This window comes from Enoplosus armatus, chromosome 5, assembly GCF_043641665.1.
Source record: "Enoplosus armatus isolate fEnoArm2 chromosome 5, fEnoArm2.hap1, whole genome shotgun sequence".
Taxonomy (NCBI): Eukaryota; Metazoa; Chordata; class Actinopteri; order Centrarchiformes; family Enoplosidae; genus Enoplosus; species Enoplosus armatus.
In genome coordinates, this window is record NC_092184.1 from 23,701,140 (window position 1) to 23,722,374 (window position 21,235).

Sequence of the window (21,235 nt, forward strand, 5' to 3'; positions counted from 1 at the left end):
TCACCGCTGGGCTGCTTCTCTGTCTGTTTTTGTCTTTATCTACCGGAAGTGTGGTGTTTTTTGGTTTAAAGGACCAGTCCGCTGCTTTCTGTTTAATGTACCGCTGCGAAGGGGACGAACTCCATTCAAAAAACACATTATTGTAGCGGCTCTCATTTAATTAGTATGACATTCACTGTTGAAATTCCGCATGCACCCAATTTGCCAATTAATAGGTTATCCTAGCCTAAAAGCTTAATCTTCCTCCGCTGATGTAACATTACACAAGGTATACAAAGCTATTTAAACACAGCTTGTTATTGTGTCGTGGAATTGACGCTCTGTGTTGCTGATAGTGATGGATTGAACCTGCGGCCCCTCTCTACTTTAAGTTTTATAATGAGTTTCAGCTCATTATTTAAGTGTCTGGCTGCAACTTTACTGTTTTCGTTCACTGTCATTGCTCTCTTAGTCTTTTTCGGCCACAGCAGGGGGCTATTTTCAGTTCAAAAGCTCTAAAAACCTACTCTACACTAGCAGCTCAGCACCAAACGGCAGGCTAACTTAGCTGCTGCTAGCAACCATAGACTACAGTCTATGCTAGCAACTAGCTTGTTAGCATAGTTTAGCATTTAACCACAAAAGAGCCAGATGTTTTCCTCGGGAGTTGGTGGAGATCTAAAACAGAGCTAAAAATGAGTGAATATTGTACAGAAACATGACTCCAAATGAACACTAATGTTGCTCTTTAATCGTTGGATGCGTTAATAAGAAACCGTTTGCTAACAAGGCGCCATTTAGCTAACTTAAGGTGCTTTGTCAAGGTGTTCACAACTTGGTTCCTCTGCCCCCAAGTGGCCAAAAAATCAGTTAGTGAAAGAAGTGGAAGGGTCTTTAAAAGCGTTGATAATCAAACCATCTTTGTCCATTAATGGATGAAATAGTTGATTGCATTGTTGCTGTCAATGGCTGAATGTCTTTATGTTTTTATTTGGTGCAATTAATGTCACATCCCAAATATGATAACTATGTAATTATGAGGAACACAGGTAAGGAGCTTCTATAATGCAATGCACGGTTATGGAATTAACTTCCCAACAGCATTTAAGAAGTGGTTCTTACCTCCAACTCTACGCACACTTTGTTATCATGAGGGGTTTTATAAATATTAAATAATTTCATAAGACTTTATAGATATATCTTTCAACAGGACAACTTCTCGGTGGCAAAGTTGCAAAAAAGATCCATTTGGCTGTTATATTCTCCCTTGTAAGGCGTCAATCTGTATGAGAGCTTTGCGATAAAGTTGAGTGTGCTTATAAAAAGCATGCATTTGTTTTTTTAAATCCAAGCCTTTTATGAATCATTTTGTATTTTTATGTGAGCAAAATAAATCTGAATACTTCTTCCACCACTGGGGAAAAGGTCCCACTTCAACATACCAGGCCCCTGATGTTGACACACTTCACAGAGGAGTTGTTAAAAAAAATGACCACAGGTTTATTTTATTCCAAATGTTTTTTTTTTTTCTTTATTTAGATTGTAGGGCCCAGGCCTTTGACACTTCTGAAAGCACCCACGCTCTATGCTGAAACTGGAGTCAAAGTCAGCATACAGCCATACAGCCAAGAGTTCAATTTGACATTTCAGTGTTGTTAAATACTTGGAAAAAAGAAACAATTCCAGTACAACATCTTTAGTACAGCATCATGCACAGCCAGTGGAGGAACATGCATGTTCAATGCGTATGGAGGAACGGTGGGCTATTTGAGTGGTGCTGTTGCCTGCACGGAGATGTTTTCTTGTTTGTCATTCACTGTAAATTAACAAATCTGTTGTTTCATCAGTTTTGCTCAGCACCATGAGGACAATCCAACGAGCCCATACTCTGCTACCCACAATGCTTTACACTCACAATTGTACTGGAATTATAAACCCTCTGAAGAGAAAGGCTCAAACATGAGGAGAAGGGAGTGGGTGGGGGATAAGAATGATGTGCCGAGTTGCCAATGTCCTGATGAGCTCACCCCTGAAGCACACTCACTGTGAGGCCACACAGCACTCCCTTGCCACTAGCAGAGTGGTGAGAATGGGGGGGGGGGGGGTTAATGAAATTGAGTAGGGGGGAAATCCCTGCTATCCTCGACTCCAGTTAGGTGATGTTGATCACTCAGCACCTCACAAAGTGCACAAACACACAGGCTTTTATGTATCAGTTAATGCGCTCCGAACCCCCCCCACCCTACCCACCCCCTGCACTGCTCACACCCCTGCATGTTTTCAGTTGAGACTGTGAGATACTCAAAATGAAGATGGAGAATAAAAAGAGGATTAACAGATCCAGAGCTAATACCATGACATTCCTCTGCTGTACAAATTGTTAATATCCTATAGGTTAGCTAAACGGGAGCTGGCCCTTTAAGTTATGTACAAAGAAACCCACCAGCAACCATTTCAGCAGTAAAATGAAATGCAAAAAACAATGTCACTTAATTTGTTTGTCGTTTCTTTTATGGTTTAGAAAGTAATTTGATTACAATTAACCAAAAACCTGATGTTTAAGGTAATATATATATAATATATATTCATATGTCAAGGTTAAACAAAAATCTACAAAGCAAAAAAAAAAAAAAAAAAGGCATATGTACATGTTCACCCTGTCCCAGAAAACAAAAAAAGAGACCCAACTCTTGGGCTTTACCAAATTCATACCTTTACATCCCTTCCTCATGTGCTTCAAGTGCTGCGTCGTAACAAAGCACACAGGAGGTAAATGGTTCTGTGTGATGGCATCTGAGAGCTTGTCCCCATGAATCGCTAAAATGAACCACTGTTGCTTTACTGGATGAATGCATAGATACGAAACTGTAGCGGTTGCTGTGATGCGCGTGCATTTCCGAGTCTGTGGCGCTGAACACGGGGGCCAGACTGGGCAGGCCATCACAGAGCCGACGCTGGGTACAGCCATGGATCTGTCACATTTCAAGGCATGCAACAAACACACCAACGTTCAGCTTGTTCGTACCATTTCCATCACAAGGTTTCAGCTGATATTCTTGCAGTGTGTGTGTATGCATGTTTTTTTAATGTAATACATATATGTGTGTAAACATGTGTCTACTTTTGTTCCTTGGTGTGCGTGTGTGTCTATCAGGAAGTCTGCCTTACTTTGAATGCACGGACATTTTCTGTCACTATGTTTGATGGACTGTTGTGTCATTATAATATACCTTACATGTCTCAATGTGCAAGAAAGCAGCAGCATCTATTATTTTCTCTTATTTCTTTTGAAGGAGAAAGACTGAAAGAAAAAAAAAATGATCAAGGAGCAGAGGAGCTTGCGACTTCCTGATGAGTTGATATGGGTACGTTGGTTTTTCATTTGTTTCCGCAATTTTGTTCAGAAACCAGAACAGCAGCTGCTGATGGGTCCGTTAAGCAGACGTTGTCTGGATGTTGTCCAGACATGGTCCTGGTGGCTCCCCCCCCCCCACCTCTGCACCCTTCCTCAGGCCTCCTGGGGGGCAGGCCTCTTGAGGTCCCTGATCTGTTTGACCAGGTAAGTCTTTTCGTCATTGAACTGTTCGTCCTCCATTCTGTCGTTCTGGAACTTGCTGAGAAACTCGATGAGTTTGGTCTGGTTCTTCAGCAGGATGTCCAGGATTGGCTGCGTCTTGTTGGGGTTGGCCACAAACACCTGGTAGTGGAGGAAGGGGACAAGGATGTTAATATGTGCAGACGTTGAGCGCTACGTTTAATCACATCTTTGATGTGAAAATTGTGATTTCATTTTCACCTTAAAAACATGGAAAGCCTCAAACTGGATGTTGCGGCTCTTGTCCCGCAGCAGGTTCATCATTAGTTTGAGATTCTCTGGCTTGCTGATGTATTTTGTCATTATGGTGAAATTGTGCCGGTCAAGCAGCAACTCCCCCAGTAACTAGATCATTTCAGAGTGAGAAAAAGGAATAAACATTCATTTGAAAAATGTATTTTTAAAATTGACAGACACTTGCAGATTTGCCAAATTGGCAGGCTGACTGCTCAAAGCCCTTTGCCCACACGTTAAGTTAATACAAAATCTGCATTATATAACTGAACATATAGGTCTGTTTTACTCCATTATGTACAAAACATAAACACCATAAACTGCATCAGAAATTGAGAGAGATAGCAGGTTTCAATCTTGGAAATAATTTGTCAGTGGGGGACCCGTTTGTTTACGTTTGGATTACAGATTGTGGCATCAGAGCTACAGAGTGCATAATGTACAGATCAAGGTGAAAGTAAGCACTAAATGCAGCCAAATCATAAGGTAAGTGAAGAATATACTAGATATTAAAAGGGACTTCAGAAAACATGTCAAACATTTACATGCTCCCACCACTAGATGGCGGTCACAACAAGGTGATGGAGATGGAATGGTTTGGAGAAACCCAACACTCTGACCAGACCCCATCTTTAAATAGCTCTCTGAATAGAGTTGCGCCACTACATGAGACCTGTTTACTGGACCGACCAAGGGTACTTACCTTGAGGGACTGCCTTTTAGTCACGTAGTTTTCTGAGTGGAGTAATTTCTCATATTCACTAAAGAACTAGAGAGAAAGGAAGAAGTAGTGAGAGAGAAAAAATAAAAAGGGGGCGAGAGAGAGAGAGAGAGAGTCATCTACATGCTTCAAGTAGTGGTTTTCACAATTGCATCTGTGTCTTGTATCAAAACACAATGACAGGAAAATGAGAGATTTTCCCCTCACAGACTGACAGCTACTTTGTATTCACAGTCTGCAAATGATGTCCCAAATGGCTGGTTTGGTGTTGATATAAAAAGAGACTGACGGCATGCCGAATACCCAGACCGCCACAGTTTTAATTTAGATAACTTAGATAGTAACTGCTGACAAGAATTAAGTTCTTCTAAAGTTTTTAAAAATAGTCATCTTAATCACGTTGAATTCTACTGAACTCTTTACTTCTTTTAATTAACATTAGTGGTAAGAATACATAATTTCTTCCCTCTATGATCTCATGGCCACTTTAAAGCCTTTTGATCTCACTTTGGGTGAATCCATGCCCTACTGTGAACTCACTCTGTCGTAATGTTGCTCCAGAAACTCTGCACTCAGTAGCTTGTGTCTTGTGAGGAGGTCCTGGAAATAGACAATGCAGACTATGAGAAATACAGTCAGACTTAATGGTTACGACATAGCCTGGTCCCATTTGTCTACCTTTTGGATACTGTAGGTACAACAAACGGAAACACATGCAGAAATAATCCTCATAGAAAAAAATGTTTTGGGTTACAGTGTGATTAGTGATATTTCTGGACATAATCCTTTTCATAAAAAGACATAAAAAGACTGGTTTATCTGTTGCATTATGCTAGGACATTAATCCTTTTTTGGACTGAATAAAAATGGCTTTGTAATAAAAGAAGTATTACTTTTAATGCCAGGACTAAAATCTGACCACCAGTATTCATTAAGCAACGGTGTTCAAGTGTGTCCAAATAGGACACATGTAAAACTGAGCCCCTCTGATGAGAAGCCTGAACAATCAGCACACTACTGGTGGTGGTGGTTTAAATGATGAAACGACTTATCTACTTCTACTTCATTAATGTTACAAATACAAAATTAAGCACGATTCTACAACGACACGGCCCATTTCTAATCTTATATTTAATTAAGATTAATTAAATATTAAGATTTTGACAAGGTTTCCACAGCAGCCGCTACGACTTTCTGTTTTGAAAATAAGAGGCAGATTCATGACGTGCGTTCAGGGTTCTAAATTATGGCATAACTTAGCATATGATGAACCCTGTCTTTCCCATTATAACACATTGTTGGCTCCAAATTCTCAATCTCCAAGTCTGTTTGTGTCAGTGTGTCATTATACTTGCAAAATGCGCAGCAGCAGGTACTTGCAGCCTGTTTGAGTTATTTAGTTGCAATGATTAAAATTATATAATGTAAACAAACCACCATCAATGAAGTAGCAGGAAGTAGGAAATGAGGATGCTACAGAGAGATGTCATGAGGGTGTAAAGAGCATCTCTGCTAATCACTTTCAATATGTCAGTGACTTACTTTTGAAATGAGGCTTTTGGATTCCTTTGCAAAGGAGTCACCGGCTTTAAGATGTAAAGAGTCGCAGATGTTTCGGAGCATTACTCAAAACAACATTTGCTCAACTCTAGCAGCTGAACAAGTGAGCCAACTTACTTTGAAAGTGGCAAATGCGTCTGAGGCAATGTCGAACGTGGACATCTCCACATATCTGAAGAAGTCGTAAAACTGCTCCGACCACAGCGTGATTTTGGCCAGCGGTTCATGTCTGATGCACTCCCTCAACATGATACCGCAATTTAGGGCAATCTCTGGAGACTCATACCTGCACAAAACAGCCACAAAACACATTCATTTGTTGATAGCAAATAACATTTGCCAAGGGATAAACTGAAACAAGGAGGTAAGTGAGCTGCCAAATGTCCTGCCATAATCATGACATACAGTATCACACATGACCAGTCGTACTAATTAGGTCATTCATGTAGCTAATCAATTAATGACTTGGTAATTACAGTATTTCTGTTGAAACGTGTTTTCACACAACAATGAAGGATTAGGATTTGTTTTAAAAATATGTTGGGGTTTTTTCTATACATCATGATGCTTAATAACACATTCTATCTACAGCACATCTTTCATTGGACATGTCTAATGAGACCACAAGTTTCTGTTTTGTTAACCTGTCGGCTGCTTTTGATAATTAAATAGCTTATTACAAAAGTCTGGCTCCTGCTTGCTAGGCTATTTATTTTAATAAGTCATAAAATGTTTTTCTACATGGGAGATCTAGGTTCAGCGCCGGAGGATTCAATGTGTGTCAGCTGACGATGTGTGAATCCTCATGTTCTGCACATATAAAAATAAACCCTTTCTTATGAAGGAAAACATTTGTAATAGGCCTGTTGGTCATTTTTTAATGGGTAACAGACATTCGTCCACTCTAAATAGTACATTTTAATCTTGTCGGTTAACAGTTAATGATTGGTTAACGAGGGTCGGCTATCGGTCAGAAAAATAATTCTATTGTGGTTTCAAAAAAGGGCCATGACAAGGATCATATTTTCATTCTCCTGCTTTAGGTGGCAGTCAGGCCATTTGAAAACAGGATCTCTTACTTCCCTTTATGTTAGGAAGTTGCTTAGTCTTTTCAATAACCTGTTAACATGTACTGTTTCAACAATATTAAGAAATAAAGAAAAATCTAAACAATCTATGGGAGCATGATTGCTGTGTGTGTGTGTGTGTGTGTGTGTGTGTGTGTGTGTGTGTGTGTGTGTGTGTGTGTGTGTGTTTGTGTGTGTGTGTGTTTGTGTGTGTGTGTGTGTGTGTGTCCTTACCCTTTAAGCAACATGAAGAGGATATTCTGCTGGGTGCAGAGGTACTCCACTGTGGGCGTCCGAGTGCCAATCTGACGTCTAAGGATGTTGTTGAAGATCTGAGCCACATCTTTCTTACCCTGGTGGTAACAGATAAAGCACAAAGCACAAAGGATTGATAAAGCAGAAGTTAAAGTACACAATACAACAGAGAATGCAATACACAAAAAGGTTTTACAACACACTCACAAACTGACAATGCAATCAGGAGCTACATCACAGTGGAGAGCCAAGATGCAGCTCTAACGTAAAGTATGCTGTTTTTTTAAATGTGACACATGTCAAAACGATAAACGTCTGAGAGATTACTGTATTTACAATTTCTATGCTGTTGCAATTAATCCAGTTTTTCATTCAAGGTATTTCAGCATAGGGAGAGGAAAAATAGATGTCCTCTTAAGATAATGACAAGGATATTGACAAATACCTACTAATAAAAACATCCAAATGTGCGCATAACTTTCTGAAATGTTGAATCACCGTCATATTTCTACGTGGGACCCTTGTGATTTGCAATTTTTCACCAGTTTTTCCGTTTGAACAGGGAGGCTGAGAGGGTAAAAGAGGAAGAGAGAGATCACACAACACTATGAGTCATGCTGTGATAGGATGAGTCAGGGAAGCCTGCAGCAGCAGTTAGCACACAGCACCAGTCTGACATATTGCAGGGAGACATGAGTTTGCCCAAATAACAACAACATAGGCAGGTTTGTCACGAATGCTCAACTGTCCTTACTACCTGAATGCACATCTTCAAAACATATGCATCCCTTTCTCGTGTTCTTTATGTGCGTACATACCCAAGATAAACTCCGTTCTTTAAATCTCATCAATTACACTCCTACGAAAGACACAAAATCTCACCTCAAAGTCGATGAGCTGCAGGTCCGCTATCAGGGTGCTGAGCAAGCCACTGTTGTAGAGCTCCTGGGCGAGCTGGGCCACTGCCTCTGTTTGGGGCTCTTTCTCATTAGTCCCATACAGGATCTCCTTCATGGCAACCAGGCTTTTTGACACCTCCTCTGTAGCCTGAATTATAAACACATGGCACACGCAGGCATATACATACCATGAAACAGACATTTCAAGCTTCAGAAAACGACCTCAAACCCACACCCCCCATAAAACAATAGTTTTACAGTTTCCATTGACATTTCAGAAGTGATGAAGTGAAGAACAAGTGAATTTGAGCAAGATTCACTCTACCTTTTCAGCCTTTTTGTCAGAGATGTCATGCTTCTCAAGCACTGTCATGCTGTCCTTAAGGTTCTTGACGATGTCCGCCGGCGACTTGTGGGACTTGCCAAAGGGGAAAGGCATGGCGGAGAGTTACCACGAGCAACCAGGGAGCGGACTGTCCACCTGAGGGATGAAATGTAAAACTGGATCAGAGCCTGTAAAGATGGAGGGACTGCTGAGAAGAGAACTATCCGAGTTGAGATACTAGAATCGCATATAAAAATGACATAGGCCTACTTACACCATGACACAGCCTCAGACCTTTGTATGACCCACTCCCTGAACAGTGACTAACAAATCCAAGTAAACACGTTGTCGCGTGACTAAACATACTGTACTTTCACAGGTAATTAATTTAGATCAATAAATACACCCCCTCTAGTTGTGATCCTAGAATCACATATAAAAACCACCAACGGGTCAGAGACAGACCTAAATTAAAGTTGCACTGTATAACACTAGTATTACTGCCTTTGCCAACCACTCAAGTTACAGTTTACATCCATGTCTGTCCAGACTCATGTAATATATGTAGTGAACACTTGGAAGAAACTGAATATAAGGTATAACTTGTTGGCTAAATGGAGGTTATCACCATATTGATGATACATATGTATGATTCCAGTGAATATACATTGTTGAACCGATTAATGAAGGATTATCATAGAGTATAGCTACACAAAATGTAGTACTTTTGTTTCCTCCTGGCATGTTTGGATGTGAAGCCTCTCTATGAGCTGTAGGTGAAACTCACTCACTCACAGGATAACGATTAGGCTAGCTAGGCGCACTCCAATATGTTGTTTGCAGTCACAGTGACCATGTCTTTTAAGTCAAAAGTGTCACCAATTCATTGTCCGACCAACTGTGGCCACATCAAATATGGGTTTTGGCCAAAAACTACTTTTGAGAGGCCCCAGTGACCTTGACCTTTAACCATCAAATTCTAATCAGGCCATCCTTGAGTCCAGGTGGACATGAAGAAATTCCCTCAAGGCATTCTTGAGATATCACGTTCACGAGAATAGGACAGACAGCACGAAAACATAACACCCTCGGCCACGGCTATCGCCGCCGTGGAGGCTTAATAAAATGTTAGTTCACAGGTGAGCTACAAACAATCAGGTCCCAGTCGTTCCAAACAATATCTATGCAACACTCACTTAGTCATAGAAAAGTACAAAAGTAAGCGGTGTAGCAGGTAAAGAAGGTGATTACAAATATATAGCCAGTGACTAGCAAATGATTCAGAAGTCATACTCATGAAAACATAACAATCCGAAGACTGACAACAGTAGATACAGGACAACACATATACCACTACAGTTTCATCAGCTTCATCAAAGAACCTCTACAAAACTCTTTTATGATATATTATACTTGTATACTTTTATACCATATATGTTTTATATCTATCAAACAATGTAAATTAACCAAAATTATCTATTAAAATGGCACCCTCTATGCCCACTGAACTCTCTTACTGTCACTTACCGCTCATGGAGTGAGACAAGTAATTGATATTGTAATAAATTATCATAAGATATCTTATATGTCACTTATACTTTGGCAGCAGTGTTGTGATACTTTCTGAGGCAGAGGTATTTCCTATATTTTCAACAGATGTGTAAACTCTAGCAGTTCAAACTTTTTCCAGTTTATGGCAGTTTGATGTTTAAAATAATGGAAAAGTACTCTGGCTGCTGTGTCTGTATGTTAAAATCATCCCATCTGTCTATAAATCTGTCTGAACTGAACATCGATCATTTATCCAGTGAATTCAATACAGGTTTGATCCCTTACACTGTGTCTTTTTAGGGATGTATTTTCCTATAATATAGTATATAATAGTTGCACAAATATTGCATTGTACTGTAGATGTGTTTCGTCCTAGATAGCATTTGTCAAAAAAAATCATCCGAGTTGTGATACTACTACCGTTACTGTAACCAAATTATCTTGACAGTATTTTGAGCTACCCAATGATTTCCAGGCCTTGTGTAGAGAATTAAAAACAACAGCTGACTGAGAGATAGAAGCAGGTAGTGCTGTTGGAGCTTATCCCCAAAAAAGGACCTGTTGGTGGGCCATGTCAAGTTTCCACAACTTAAGTCCATCTTTCATAACTTGTGCAATTGTTGCTCTGGTGTAGTAATCTGGAGCAAAGCTGGTTTCCACTCCAAGTATCCCAATTAAATTGATTATTAGCCCCTGCTGTAGCACAAACTACTGTGAATTAGGTCCTAATGAAAAACCAATTGCTGGTACCTAATACTACTAAAATATCATACCAGGCAAATGTTGAATATACAAACGCAACTGAGGAAAGACTTATGAACATCATATCTAGATTTGACCTTTAATGTGTCATTATATTTTTGTGAATCTTCTTCAGTAAATGATTAACAATGTAATGTTTACTATGAGATAGGCCTGCTTACACCATGACAAAGTCTCAGACCTTTGTATAACCTACTCCCTGAACAGTGACTAACAAATCCAAGTAAACACGTTGGACCATGCTACAAAGACCATAGCAGAGGCATGGGCGATGCAACTGACAGATGTGACAACCATATCTCACCGGGTTACTCAACAAGAACCCTTATCTACACAAATTCTCTGACCAACCCCAGCCACCTTATGTACTCTATGGGGCAAAAGCCAAAGATTTCTGAACTGACAAGACGTGTACAAGGGTATAATTAGCAACGCAGCAACCTAAATGTGCTTCTTTACTCCAGTGGCTAGATGACAACACTACCTATTGCAAGAGCCCAAGACAGAAATACATATCAATAAAACTTAACCCCAGTCTGATGATCATTTCATCTAATTAAAAAAAGTGTTTTCATTAAGCATGCTGCACTTTGAGAAATCTGTTAACGGTATGATACAAAGGTCACACAAAAACATCTAACACCAGTCATTTAGTCTCTTAGAGGTGCACATCAAACACTAACACGCACTGGTCTAACTGTCTGACACCAACCTGTTGTCCTGTCAGGTTCCTCTAAACTCCCAACACAAACCCTCGAGCTGTCACACTCTTCCTCTTATGTCTTGGCAGGGAGTCCACATTTAGAAAGCAACGCTGAGGCCAGGAATATAAACCAAGCAGCACCTAAGTGGGAGGTGCTGCCCACCATTCATATATGATGTGTCATATGTGACTGAGCTGAAATATAAAACCTGTCCCCGGGTTCACTTGTGACACAAGCACCTAAATTGTGCTTGCTTCTTTATTAATCTAGACACACTTCAACTTCGCCAGGTGGCCAAATCCGTCTTTCGCACAGGCTAATGCTCGTTAATGTAGCCAGCAGGCAGCAGGACCGCTTCAGTATCAGTGACGCAAATAGGAAGGAAACACATATGGCAGGTTCAAAATCAGCTGGTCACCGCTAACCCACAATGACTCCGTTACTAATCAGGCATCGTGTGCTGGAGTATTGTTAGGCCAACAAACGTCAGAGGTGCTGTGGGCCTGCCTTTCCCACAAACTGACCTAACATGGCCTAAAAGACGGAGGGAAAAAGTCCAACGTCCTACCGACTCTCTCAAAAGAAATCACCGTTATGTCAGCCAGAGGAGACTTTACATATCCACGATTACAATAGTCAGTGGAGCACGAAATACAATTACCCTCCAGAAAACAAACAAAACAGTGCCAGGAGACAGCTCAAACGTAAACGTCACCCCCACCCCTCAGTCCTGACAGCAGAAGATGCTCCGCTATCATCTGACAGTAAGCTAGCGACCACCGCGAGCAGCTAGCTAACGCCAGTCTGGCTAGCTTATTCATACGAGTCACAAACTATTCCAAAGCCCTTTCTGTTAAACGTATTATCTAACTTAACTTACAAAACTCAAACAAGTTGCAAACCCGCGGCCCAGTAAGCTGGCCAACATGAAGCTGACAGTGAGCACCGCCCCTCTCTGTTATCCATGCCTGGTTTGTGATGGTGTGAAGCCTGCCAACTTTGCGCAATAGTAACAAAATGGATACTTGCTCACTGAGTAATACTGTGTCTTGCAAACGCAAGACAACTGTAACGCAGAACCACAGTAAGATATGTGATTCAGCTACCTTTACCGTTTACTTCACAGCAAACTTTTTATCTGTTTGTAAGCTAACGTGGCCTATCATATTTCAATCACTGTCCCCCAAACAACAGTGCTACCGCTGGCTTGCTGGTGAAAGTGTGTGTGTGTGTGTGTGTGTGTGTTGTCGACGACACACAGAAGGCCTCGGAAGGCCGGATGCTTACAAACAGTTCCTTGCTGCTTTTGCTTAATTTAAAATAGCTACGAGAGAATTAAGTAACTACATTTATAATAGCCAGTTTCGTCACGTAATATTGGTAACGTCAGCTAGCTAGCTGGCTAACTTAGCATAACGTTAGCCAGGCCTGGCAGTGGCTCCTCGCGTTAGTACCATCAAGCGCATGCCTTACTTTAGCAGATCATCAACAGCAGGCTAGGTTCAGCTAAGACGTTTCCAGCAAGCTAACGTTAGCAAATGTAGTAAACTAGCTAACTTTAAGGCGACCGTTGTTAGCTACAGTAGCCTTATACCACAATGCTTGCAAATATTAATTCATAACAAGATAACGTTATATACAACAGAGTACCTTGTAAACGGCGTTTTTACTAGTTTCCCACGATTTGTCAAGACAGGAAAAGGCAACTCAGGTGCTCCTCGGAACAGAAACTGCTTTGTTTTCCTTGTTCGTCGCCTCCCCTTGATTGCAACTTAGTATAGGTAATTGTGCGGCCCGTTTCCTAGTTCTTTCTCTGACCCGACTGGTAACGCTAGCAGCGGAGCGGTTGTCACTGCAGCAGCGTCTAGCGCCACCTCTGGCCGTCTCATGTCGCGGCAGCAGCGAGGACGGCAGGTGACCGGAGGAGGGCGCGCTCACCCCGTGGACAGATCACGCACAGGTCGCGGCTGCTCGAGTCCTCCTCTGATAAGGAGGCACAGTGCCTCGGCAATAAAAGGCGTTGCAAGTAAGCAAGGACATTTACCTAAATTGAAATTTGAGGTACTTGTACTTGACTTGAGTATTTCAATTTTATGCTACTTTATATTTCCACTCCACTACAATTCCGAGGGAAATATGGTGTTTTTTACTGCGCTACAATTATTTGACAGCCTTGTTACTGCAGATTAAAACTTGAATACCAAACATATAATTATTTTACAAAATATGATACATTTTGACAGATTAAACTACTATTTTATAGTATTTTATAGTGTGGCAGTGTTACTTTTACTTAGAGGATCTGAATACTACCAACATCAACATTATAACAACGAAAGCTCTCCTTACAACCTCTCAGAGGAAAAAAAAATCTATAGAACTAAAAATATATGGGATTATTTTTTTTTATCCACGTGTACCTGCTCCACAGAAATATAGAGCTGTGAGCTTTCTTTGTGAGGTCGGTGGCTGCAGCTGTGACTGTGGAAGTGAAGTGAAGTGTGTCTGTGCTTCTCAAAGGTGGCTGGCTATCAGAAGCTGCAGGTGGCTGCAGGTGGCTCCAGTTGACTGGCGATAGCAGCTGAGGTACTAAGAAAAGCAAGGTTGTACACAGCAAACATCTCCACATAAGTAAAACAAGTAAAATCACACATTCAAGGTATCCATGTCTTTCATTTTAACTGTTTATTGCAGATAGACTTGTCATTGAATGTCACCTGACAGTAGCTGCAGGTCACAAATATGAGGCTGCAGGCGTTGGCTGGCTGACAAAGGCTAGAACTGGATGCTGGTACTGCGGTGCTGAGAAAAGCAAGGTTGGTTCAAATTAAATAGCATATACAAGCTATCATCTTTAAATGTGTTTTAATTTCTATTCAGTGAGATCCTCCTTAATTCAATGTGTCCAAGACTGTTAAAGCAAGCGTTTACCTGGTTCCAGCAGCCTGCAGGTTTTTACTGAAGCAGGGTTATCCTCCTCCTCCACCTGCAGGAGGTTTCGTCCTCCAAGTGAACGTGCACACAACACAGCAATACAATACCTGAATAAGACTAGAATAAGTCTCCACTAAGGTAAAAGCAACACGTAGTATATTAACTGCCTGCAAAAAGTTACAGTTACATTTCTAAATCATTGTTGACAGGCAGCTGTTTTGTTTGTTATTTTTCTTTTGGGTTTTTTTGGTATATTGTGTGTTGTATAGTAATTATTTCTCACCAAAACTGTCTTTTTTTATTGAAATTAAGCAGTTGGCACAATGTAAGGATTCATATATTCGTTCATCCAATAGGGCCCCACACTTATTTTTCCCCCTGGCGCCCTCTGGTGGGTTAATCTGGCTCTGCCTGCACCACTATAAAGTGTCTAATCTTACAAAGCGGGACACACATTTTTTGGGAGATCTTCAGCTCAAAACACAGGGGAAATGACTTGAAGACAATACTTCTATTTCTATTTTCTGTTTGTTTATGAGTTAGGTAAAAACTTCACAAAAAGGGAACTGGATATTGTTCCTATAGATGCTGCAGGTCATGTTTTCAATCTGGTTACGACCAACAAGACACAAGTGAATAAAATGTAGAGATGTTTTCCAACTTGATACCATGCTTATTAAAAAACACAAAGATATTTGAACTCCCCCTATTGCTCATTTAATCAACTCGTCACTTAAACACAGAACTTTCCCTAATGACTGGTGACAAGTCATTATCACTCCTATTTTTTCATTGTCAAGTTGAAACTCACTTTGTCTTAAAAATATGTGGTTCCTCAAGATCTTCCAGATGACTTTTGTAAATTCAGATCAGGATGAACTAATATATGAGTCCTTACTTTGTGCCAATCCGCTTAATTTCAATGAAAAGTGCGTGCAACAAACATCATACAAACAAAAACAGTTTTCTGTCGACAGTGGTTCAGTAACTCTTCAACATAGTAACACTGTCGCAACAGATTTACATAAATATCTCCCCCTCGCTATTTCTGTTGTGCATATCATTTAAATAACCTGCCCTCTTCTGTTCCACATCACATGGTACACCTTTCTCCAGAACTTGTACATTTGATTATATTTGTATAACAGCTAAGAGAGCAGCATTGTTTCAGCACTGGAAGTTTACCAGTGTTTAACCTCTCCATTGGCTTTTAAAAAAATTAATTCTACTTTTTACACAACCAGGGTAAGTCATCAGTTCATTAGTCATCTGTTGCAGTTCACTGTACATTTATTATGTGAGAATTTTTTTTCATGTTGTTTGTAACACAAAACAAGAGTTAATCACTTCACTTATTTTGTTCCAAAGACATTTTTGAAACCAAAGTCTTATGGCTGCCTAAGTCTCATCTGTTATTGTCTGATTTTGCAGACAAGCTGTAACATTATACACCATGGACTGGAACACAGTTACATTCGTGGTCTTATTAGGTAAGTGTAATTTCTGGGAGACCTGGGGCAGTCTGCAGCTTATTGGGAAACGCTGGGATAGGACTCAGCACCTTCAAGTTTGAGGCCATGGTATTATGCCAGAAAACGATGGCTTGTAGGACCTGAGTGAGTAGGACCTCAGTCCCTTTGCACTGACAGGAGCCAGTTGAGGTGTTTGGGCCATCTAATAAGAATGCCATTGGATACCTCACTCTGAGGCAGTGTTAAACCCAGGATGCAGCGATGGTGCCCTTGCAGTGGTAACGCGCAGATAGCAGAAGGGGAGGCAGATTTATCCCAACAACCTACATCCGGTGAAGGTGTCGTTCGCAGCGCTTCAACCAGCTCATTGTGTTCATTTTCGGGCCCGCAACCTTGCTGTTTTGGTTAACTCGCACCACTCTCACAGCAGGGAACTGTTGACTATTTTTTTTTAATTTTGTTATTTTGTACGGAGGACTTGTTGAAAAGGGCTACAGTTCAGGAGTGGTTCATCTGATGTGAATGTAAACATCCTCAATTTATAGCTACAGAGTCAGGACTTCAAAGTTTCATTTCAAATCCTATGAGCTGAAATACAGAGCCAACACAAAAACAGCTGCGTCGCTGTCCAAATACGGACTGCACTGTATCTGTGGCTTTGACTTAGACTTATTACATACACATTTATCCATTTAGATACATGTGTATACATTAATTCATGTGTATTCTTGCTTCGTTTAACAAATGATTTCACTAAATGCAACTATTCCATGAAACTGAATGTTGTTATTGTGATCACAGGACTCTGCATCCTCCCCTCATGCTTTCTTCAACTTTACCACATTAAAGATGCAAAGAACTGGACTGAAGCCCAGAGTTACTGCAGGGAGAAGTACTCAGACCTGGTTACCATAAACAGCGAGGAAGACATGGTCAGGCTGAGTCACATGTTATGGGATGATGGTGATGAAGTCTGGATAGGTCTGTATGGTGATTTTAACAACTGGAGGTGGTCTCTGGAGAGGGAGGGATTTTATGAAGAAGGACAGGCTGAGTTCAGATGGTGGCATGGTGGCCAGCCCGATGTCTACAGGGGACTCTTCATCTGTGCTAACATAGCACCCTGGGGAGTATGGTCGGATTATTGGTGCGACACAGAACACCCGTTCGTCTGCTACAATGGTAAGAGAAGAACAAGAAAACAAGTATTCATTATGATCATTATTATCATCATTACTAGTTTAGAGTAAAGTATATTTTTATTGCTGTCCTTTATTACATGCTGAGACGTGTTCACCCCTATAATGAAACTGCAATGTGAGGCAGCCACCTGCTGTCTTCATATTAAGACCAGTCTTCTTATATCTAATAATACACAGTTACCTTGTCCGCTGAACTCTGAAGTCTTTAAATGAACCAACTATTTGTTCATGTCATCATGACTGACGACTTACTGATCCTGCGTTTCTCGTTCAGTGCAGAGACACTGTTGGCTAACTACCACTGCTTTAAACAAGTCACTGTGAAGCCATTTTTAGCCATGCTAGTGACAGGGCTCTATGTATGGCAATATAGGTCGGTAAAACTGTAGATCGGCTACAGACAGTACAGAACTCAGCTGCCAGGCTGTTAGCCAAAGTGAAAAGGTTTGAATTCATTACCCCTGTTTCAGCCTCTCACCGCTGGCTTCACGTACATTTTAGAATTGATTATAAGGTTCTTTTCATTACTTACAAGGCGATCAGTGTATCTCACATCTTTTACTGCAGTCAGTGGCCTCTTTTAAATCTGAGGTTATAAATGTACTTTTATGTGAAGCACCCTGTAAGTTTACTTTGATAAGAGCTATTTAAATAAAGATATTATTATAATATTATTATTACTTGTACGGGCACTGCAAGGCAGGAAATTCTCAAAGTCTCTCCTTGATCTACTGTGGCTTGGATTGTATCTCATTTATGAGGGCAAAAGCGACTGCCAAATGAATAAATGTAAATCCCCTGACATTACAACTGGCGCTACTAGGAGGGAAAGCTTGACCAAGGCTTTGGTTTATGACCAGATACCTACAAAATGAATGACATTCCCATCAGCCTCAGCTGTTTCATGCTAATTAGTAAATGTTAGCATGCTAACACACTAATGGTGAACATGGTAAACCTTATACCTGCTGAATATCAGCATGTTAGCATTGCCATTGCGAGAATATTAGCATGATGACATTAGCATTCATCTTAAGTCACCGCTGTAAAGTAAAGCACAATTCTTGATCATTGTATGAGTGCAATCATTGCTGAGATGACCACATCGCGACTTTTACTTTGAAGAATTTTCAGAGACGAGATACATTTATGTGAAAGCAAAGAAGAGCTGGACCAGCGCTCAGAGTTACTGCAGGAGGCACTACACAGACCTCGCCAGTGTGAGGAACGGAGAAGAGAGCAAAGAGATCAGCAAGCTCGTGGACACGTATGCATGGATCGGCCTGTACAGAGAGTCGTGGAAGTGGTCAGATGGTCAGCGCTTGCGTATGACTTCATTCGGGGTCTGGAATTTGGGTCAGCCGGATAAAATCCAACGTTCCTGTGTGACTACAACTCACAGTAAATGGAATGCACGGCTTTGTCAAGACAAATATACTTTTGTCTGCACAGGTGAGTTATGATCTATAATTAGTCAATATACACAAAACCTGCTTGTGACATGGCTTTCAGTTTTACCGTTTTCTACATTAACATCATTATCATCATTATGAAATGACTATCCCAGCACAGAGAAAGCAGGTAGTGAAGGTGATGCTGAAAAACTCAGACTCCTCCGTGGACCTGGAAGACATGCAGGATGCCATCTTGCACCAGGTAACGATGTTTGAGTATGAAGCTTATTTCCATTTAGTGTTTTGTGTCGAGGTTAGCAGAGCGCATTGCTGTCTACCACAAAGTCTTTCTTAGCAATGACGGCCAGTCCATCCCTCTGGACCAGACGGAAATGTCTCAGCAGCAAATGGATGGATTTCCATGAAATGTTGGTACAGACACTCATGTCACACTTAGTGCTGATTAGCAAACGTTAGCGTGCTAACACGCTCAACTAAGATGGTGAACAACATGGGAAACACAGTGAACATGGCAAACACAACAACACTGCTGAGTCTAAGTACGGCCTCACAGAGCTGCTAGCAAGGCTTGTTGATATTGAATTCATTGAATGGCGACATACCAACGTTTCAAATCTTACACTTTTGTACCCAAATATAATATGGAAACATTTTTCTGCTCAGTTCAACCAGAGACTGAAGGACCATCCGGGGGAACCAGTCAGACTGAAATGGATAAAGCAGCCTGACGGAAAGATCTTCCATTTAAAAGAAACTGAAGACAAGAAGGAAAAAGAAAATGACAAAAGCTGCATCCTCAAATCATGACTTTATTTTTCCATCGGTTTTAGTTACGATTTTGTCATTAGTTCACGAGAAAGAATGAGAAATGTCACAGGGATGCGTAACCCTTACATACCTCTTGATTAATAACATTCTCGTTTTACTTTCAGCACTTTTACACGTTTTGTCTTATAGAGGACCGTTTATGCTTTTCCTTATTTCCTGTCATATATAATGTTAATGTTACAATGGCGGATATTCATACTAAACATTGCCAGAGTTGCCAAACAACGAGATAAATGTATGTAAAAGTAATCTCTGTGAGCCTCTGAACGCTCCGTTTCAGTTTTTCCATCCGTGTCTGTCTGACATCAGACAGACACGGATGTCCTTATATGGTATCTCTGCTCCAGGCACAGACCAGACATTTATATTTATGTCAATGTTAGTAACGTTAGGTTTACAGTTTGCCTTTGGAAATTCTTCCAAAGACTTCTGGAACTTGGCCGGCCAATCAGAAGAAAGTGGGCTTTTAGGGAGGCGGGCCTTAAAGAGACAGGGGCTCAAACGGCTCTTTCAGACAGAAGGTGAACTGAGGGGCTGCATGAAGGGCCAAAATAATTAGGACTTTTTTAAACTGTGAATCATGGAAAGCTGCTCTAGTGGAATCACTAAATGAAAATATAGAGCTGGAAATGAGCATAATAGGTCCCCTTTAATCATTCAAGTTTGTTGAATTTAGACTTGTTCATGGTTGATTGCAAAAATAGTGGTAGTTAATCAATTATGAATTAAGTATAAGATGTAAGTGGATTTTACATTATTTGACTTGATATTCCTCATTATCTCCAATATAATTGCATTTGTTTAACGATGACTTTGTTTCACTGCACACATACACACTCACCACTTTTTTAGTACTGGACAATCGAACATGGACATGGACAGTTACTGGACATTTACGAAATGTCCAGTAACTGTCGTATGCAAAACATAGTTTGTTCATGTCATATAAATTTGTACTGGTCTTCACCTGTGCTGTTTTGGAATATAACACACCAGTGTTTCCACTCTCAAAAATAAAGACCTTTCACTGTTTTCTATAGTTGTGTCTTTATTTTATTAGATTTGTCAAGTGGTATATGAATAAAGACAACCTTTTTCTTACTCTAATGGAAACGTGTGATATAATTTGACATATGTTTACTTGCAGCATAAATTCATTCTGATGTTAACTGTAATCAGACAGGTGGGGGTGAAGGCAGAGGTATGACATCTTTACTGACATAAAGAAGGGAAACGAAAGGACTTGCTGTATTTCATGTATTTTTTGTAGTAACATGTCAGCAACATAAACATGAATTACCTCTAATGAGTACACTGTGAGGAAGTGCACTGTGTGATGATGTCCAAATTTTATTTTTTCCATCTGGGACTGAAGAGTGATATTGGTATAATATAAATAAAGATATCCTTACAACTACTGTAAAAACTCAATTTACAGTGTATTCTTTGGCATAAATGGGATTACAAGTTGTGCCAACAATCAAACAAAGCTTTTCTCTATTGTCCTGATTGTGATTCATTACAGTCAGAAAGGGTTAGGGTCAGGGTCAAACTAACTTCCAGAACCCGCTCTTTACAACACACTCCTCTACACTGAAAGTAATGTAATGTTGAATTGCAAATGCTTTTTTTCAGAGCTTTGCATCATGCAAAAATGATAATGGCCTTTATATTTGCAGTATGTTGGATTGCTTGCTCCATTATCATCACACCTGTCTACGGCACTGGTCAT

General features: G+C 40.5%; 1 protein-coding gene across 1 annotated transcript; it reads right to left on the reverse strand.

Moving 5' to 3' along the window:
- Positions 1-2,575: 2,575 nt before the first annotated feature.
- Positions 2,576-13,406, reverse strand: cab39 (calcium binding protein 39). Its single transcript, XM_070905745.1, has 9 exons — positions 13,303-13,406; positions 8,636-8,791; positions 8,294-8,458; positions 7,391-7,509; positions 6,207-6,375; positions 5,070-5,129; positions 4,512-4,577; positions 3,776-3,919; positions 2,576-3,676 (listed from the first exon to the last, which is right to left on the reverse strand). Exons 2-9 carry the CDS (start codon positions 8,747-8,749, stop codon positions 3,488-3,490), a joined length of 1,026 nt encoding a protein of 341 aa, XP_070761846.1. The 5' UTR covers positions 8,750-8,791; positions 13,303-13,406; the 3' UTR covers positions 2,576-3,487.
- Between the last annotated feature and the right edge of the window lie 7,829 nt (positions 13,407-21,235).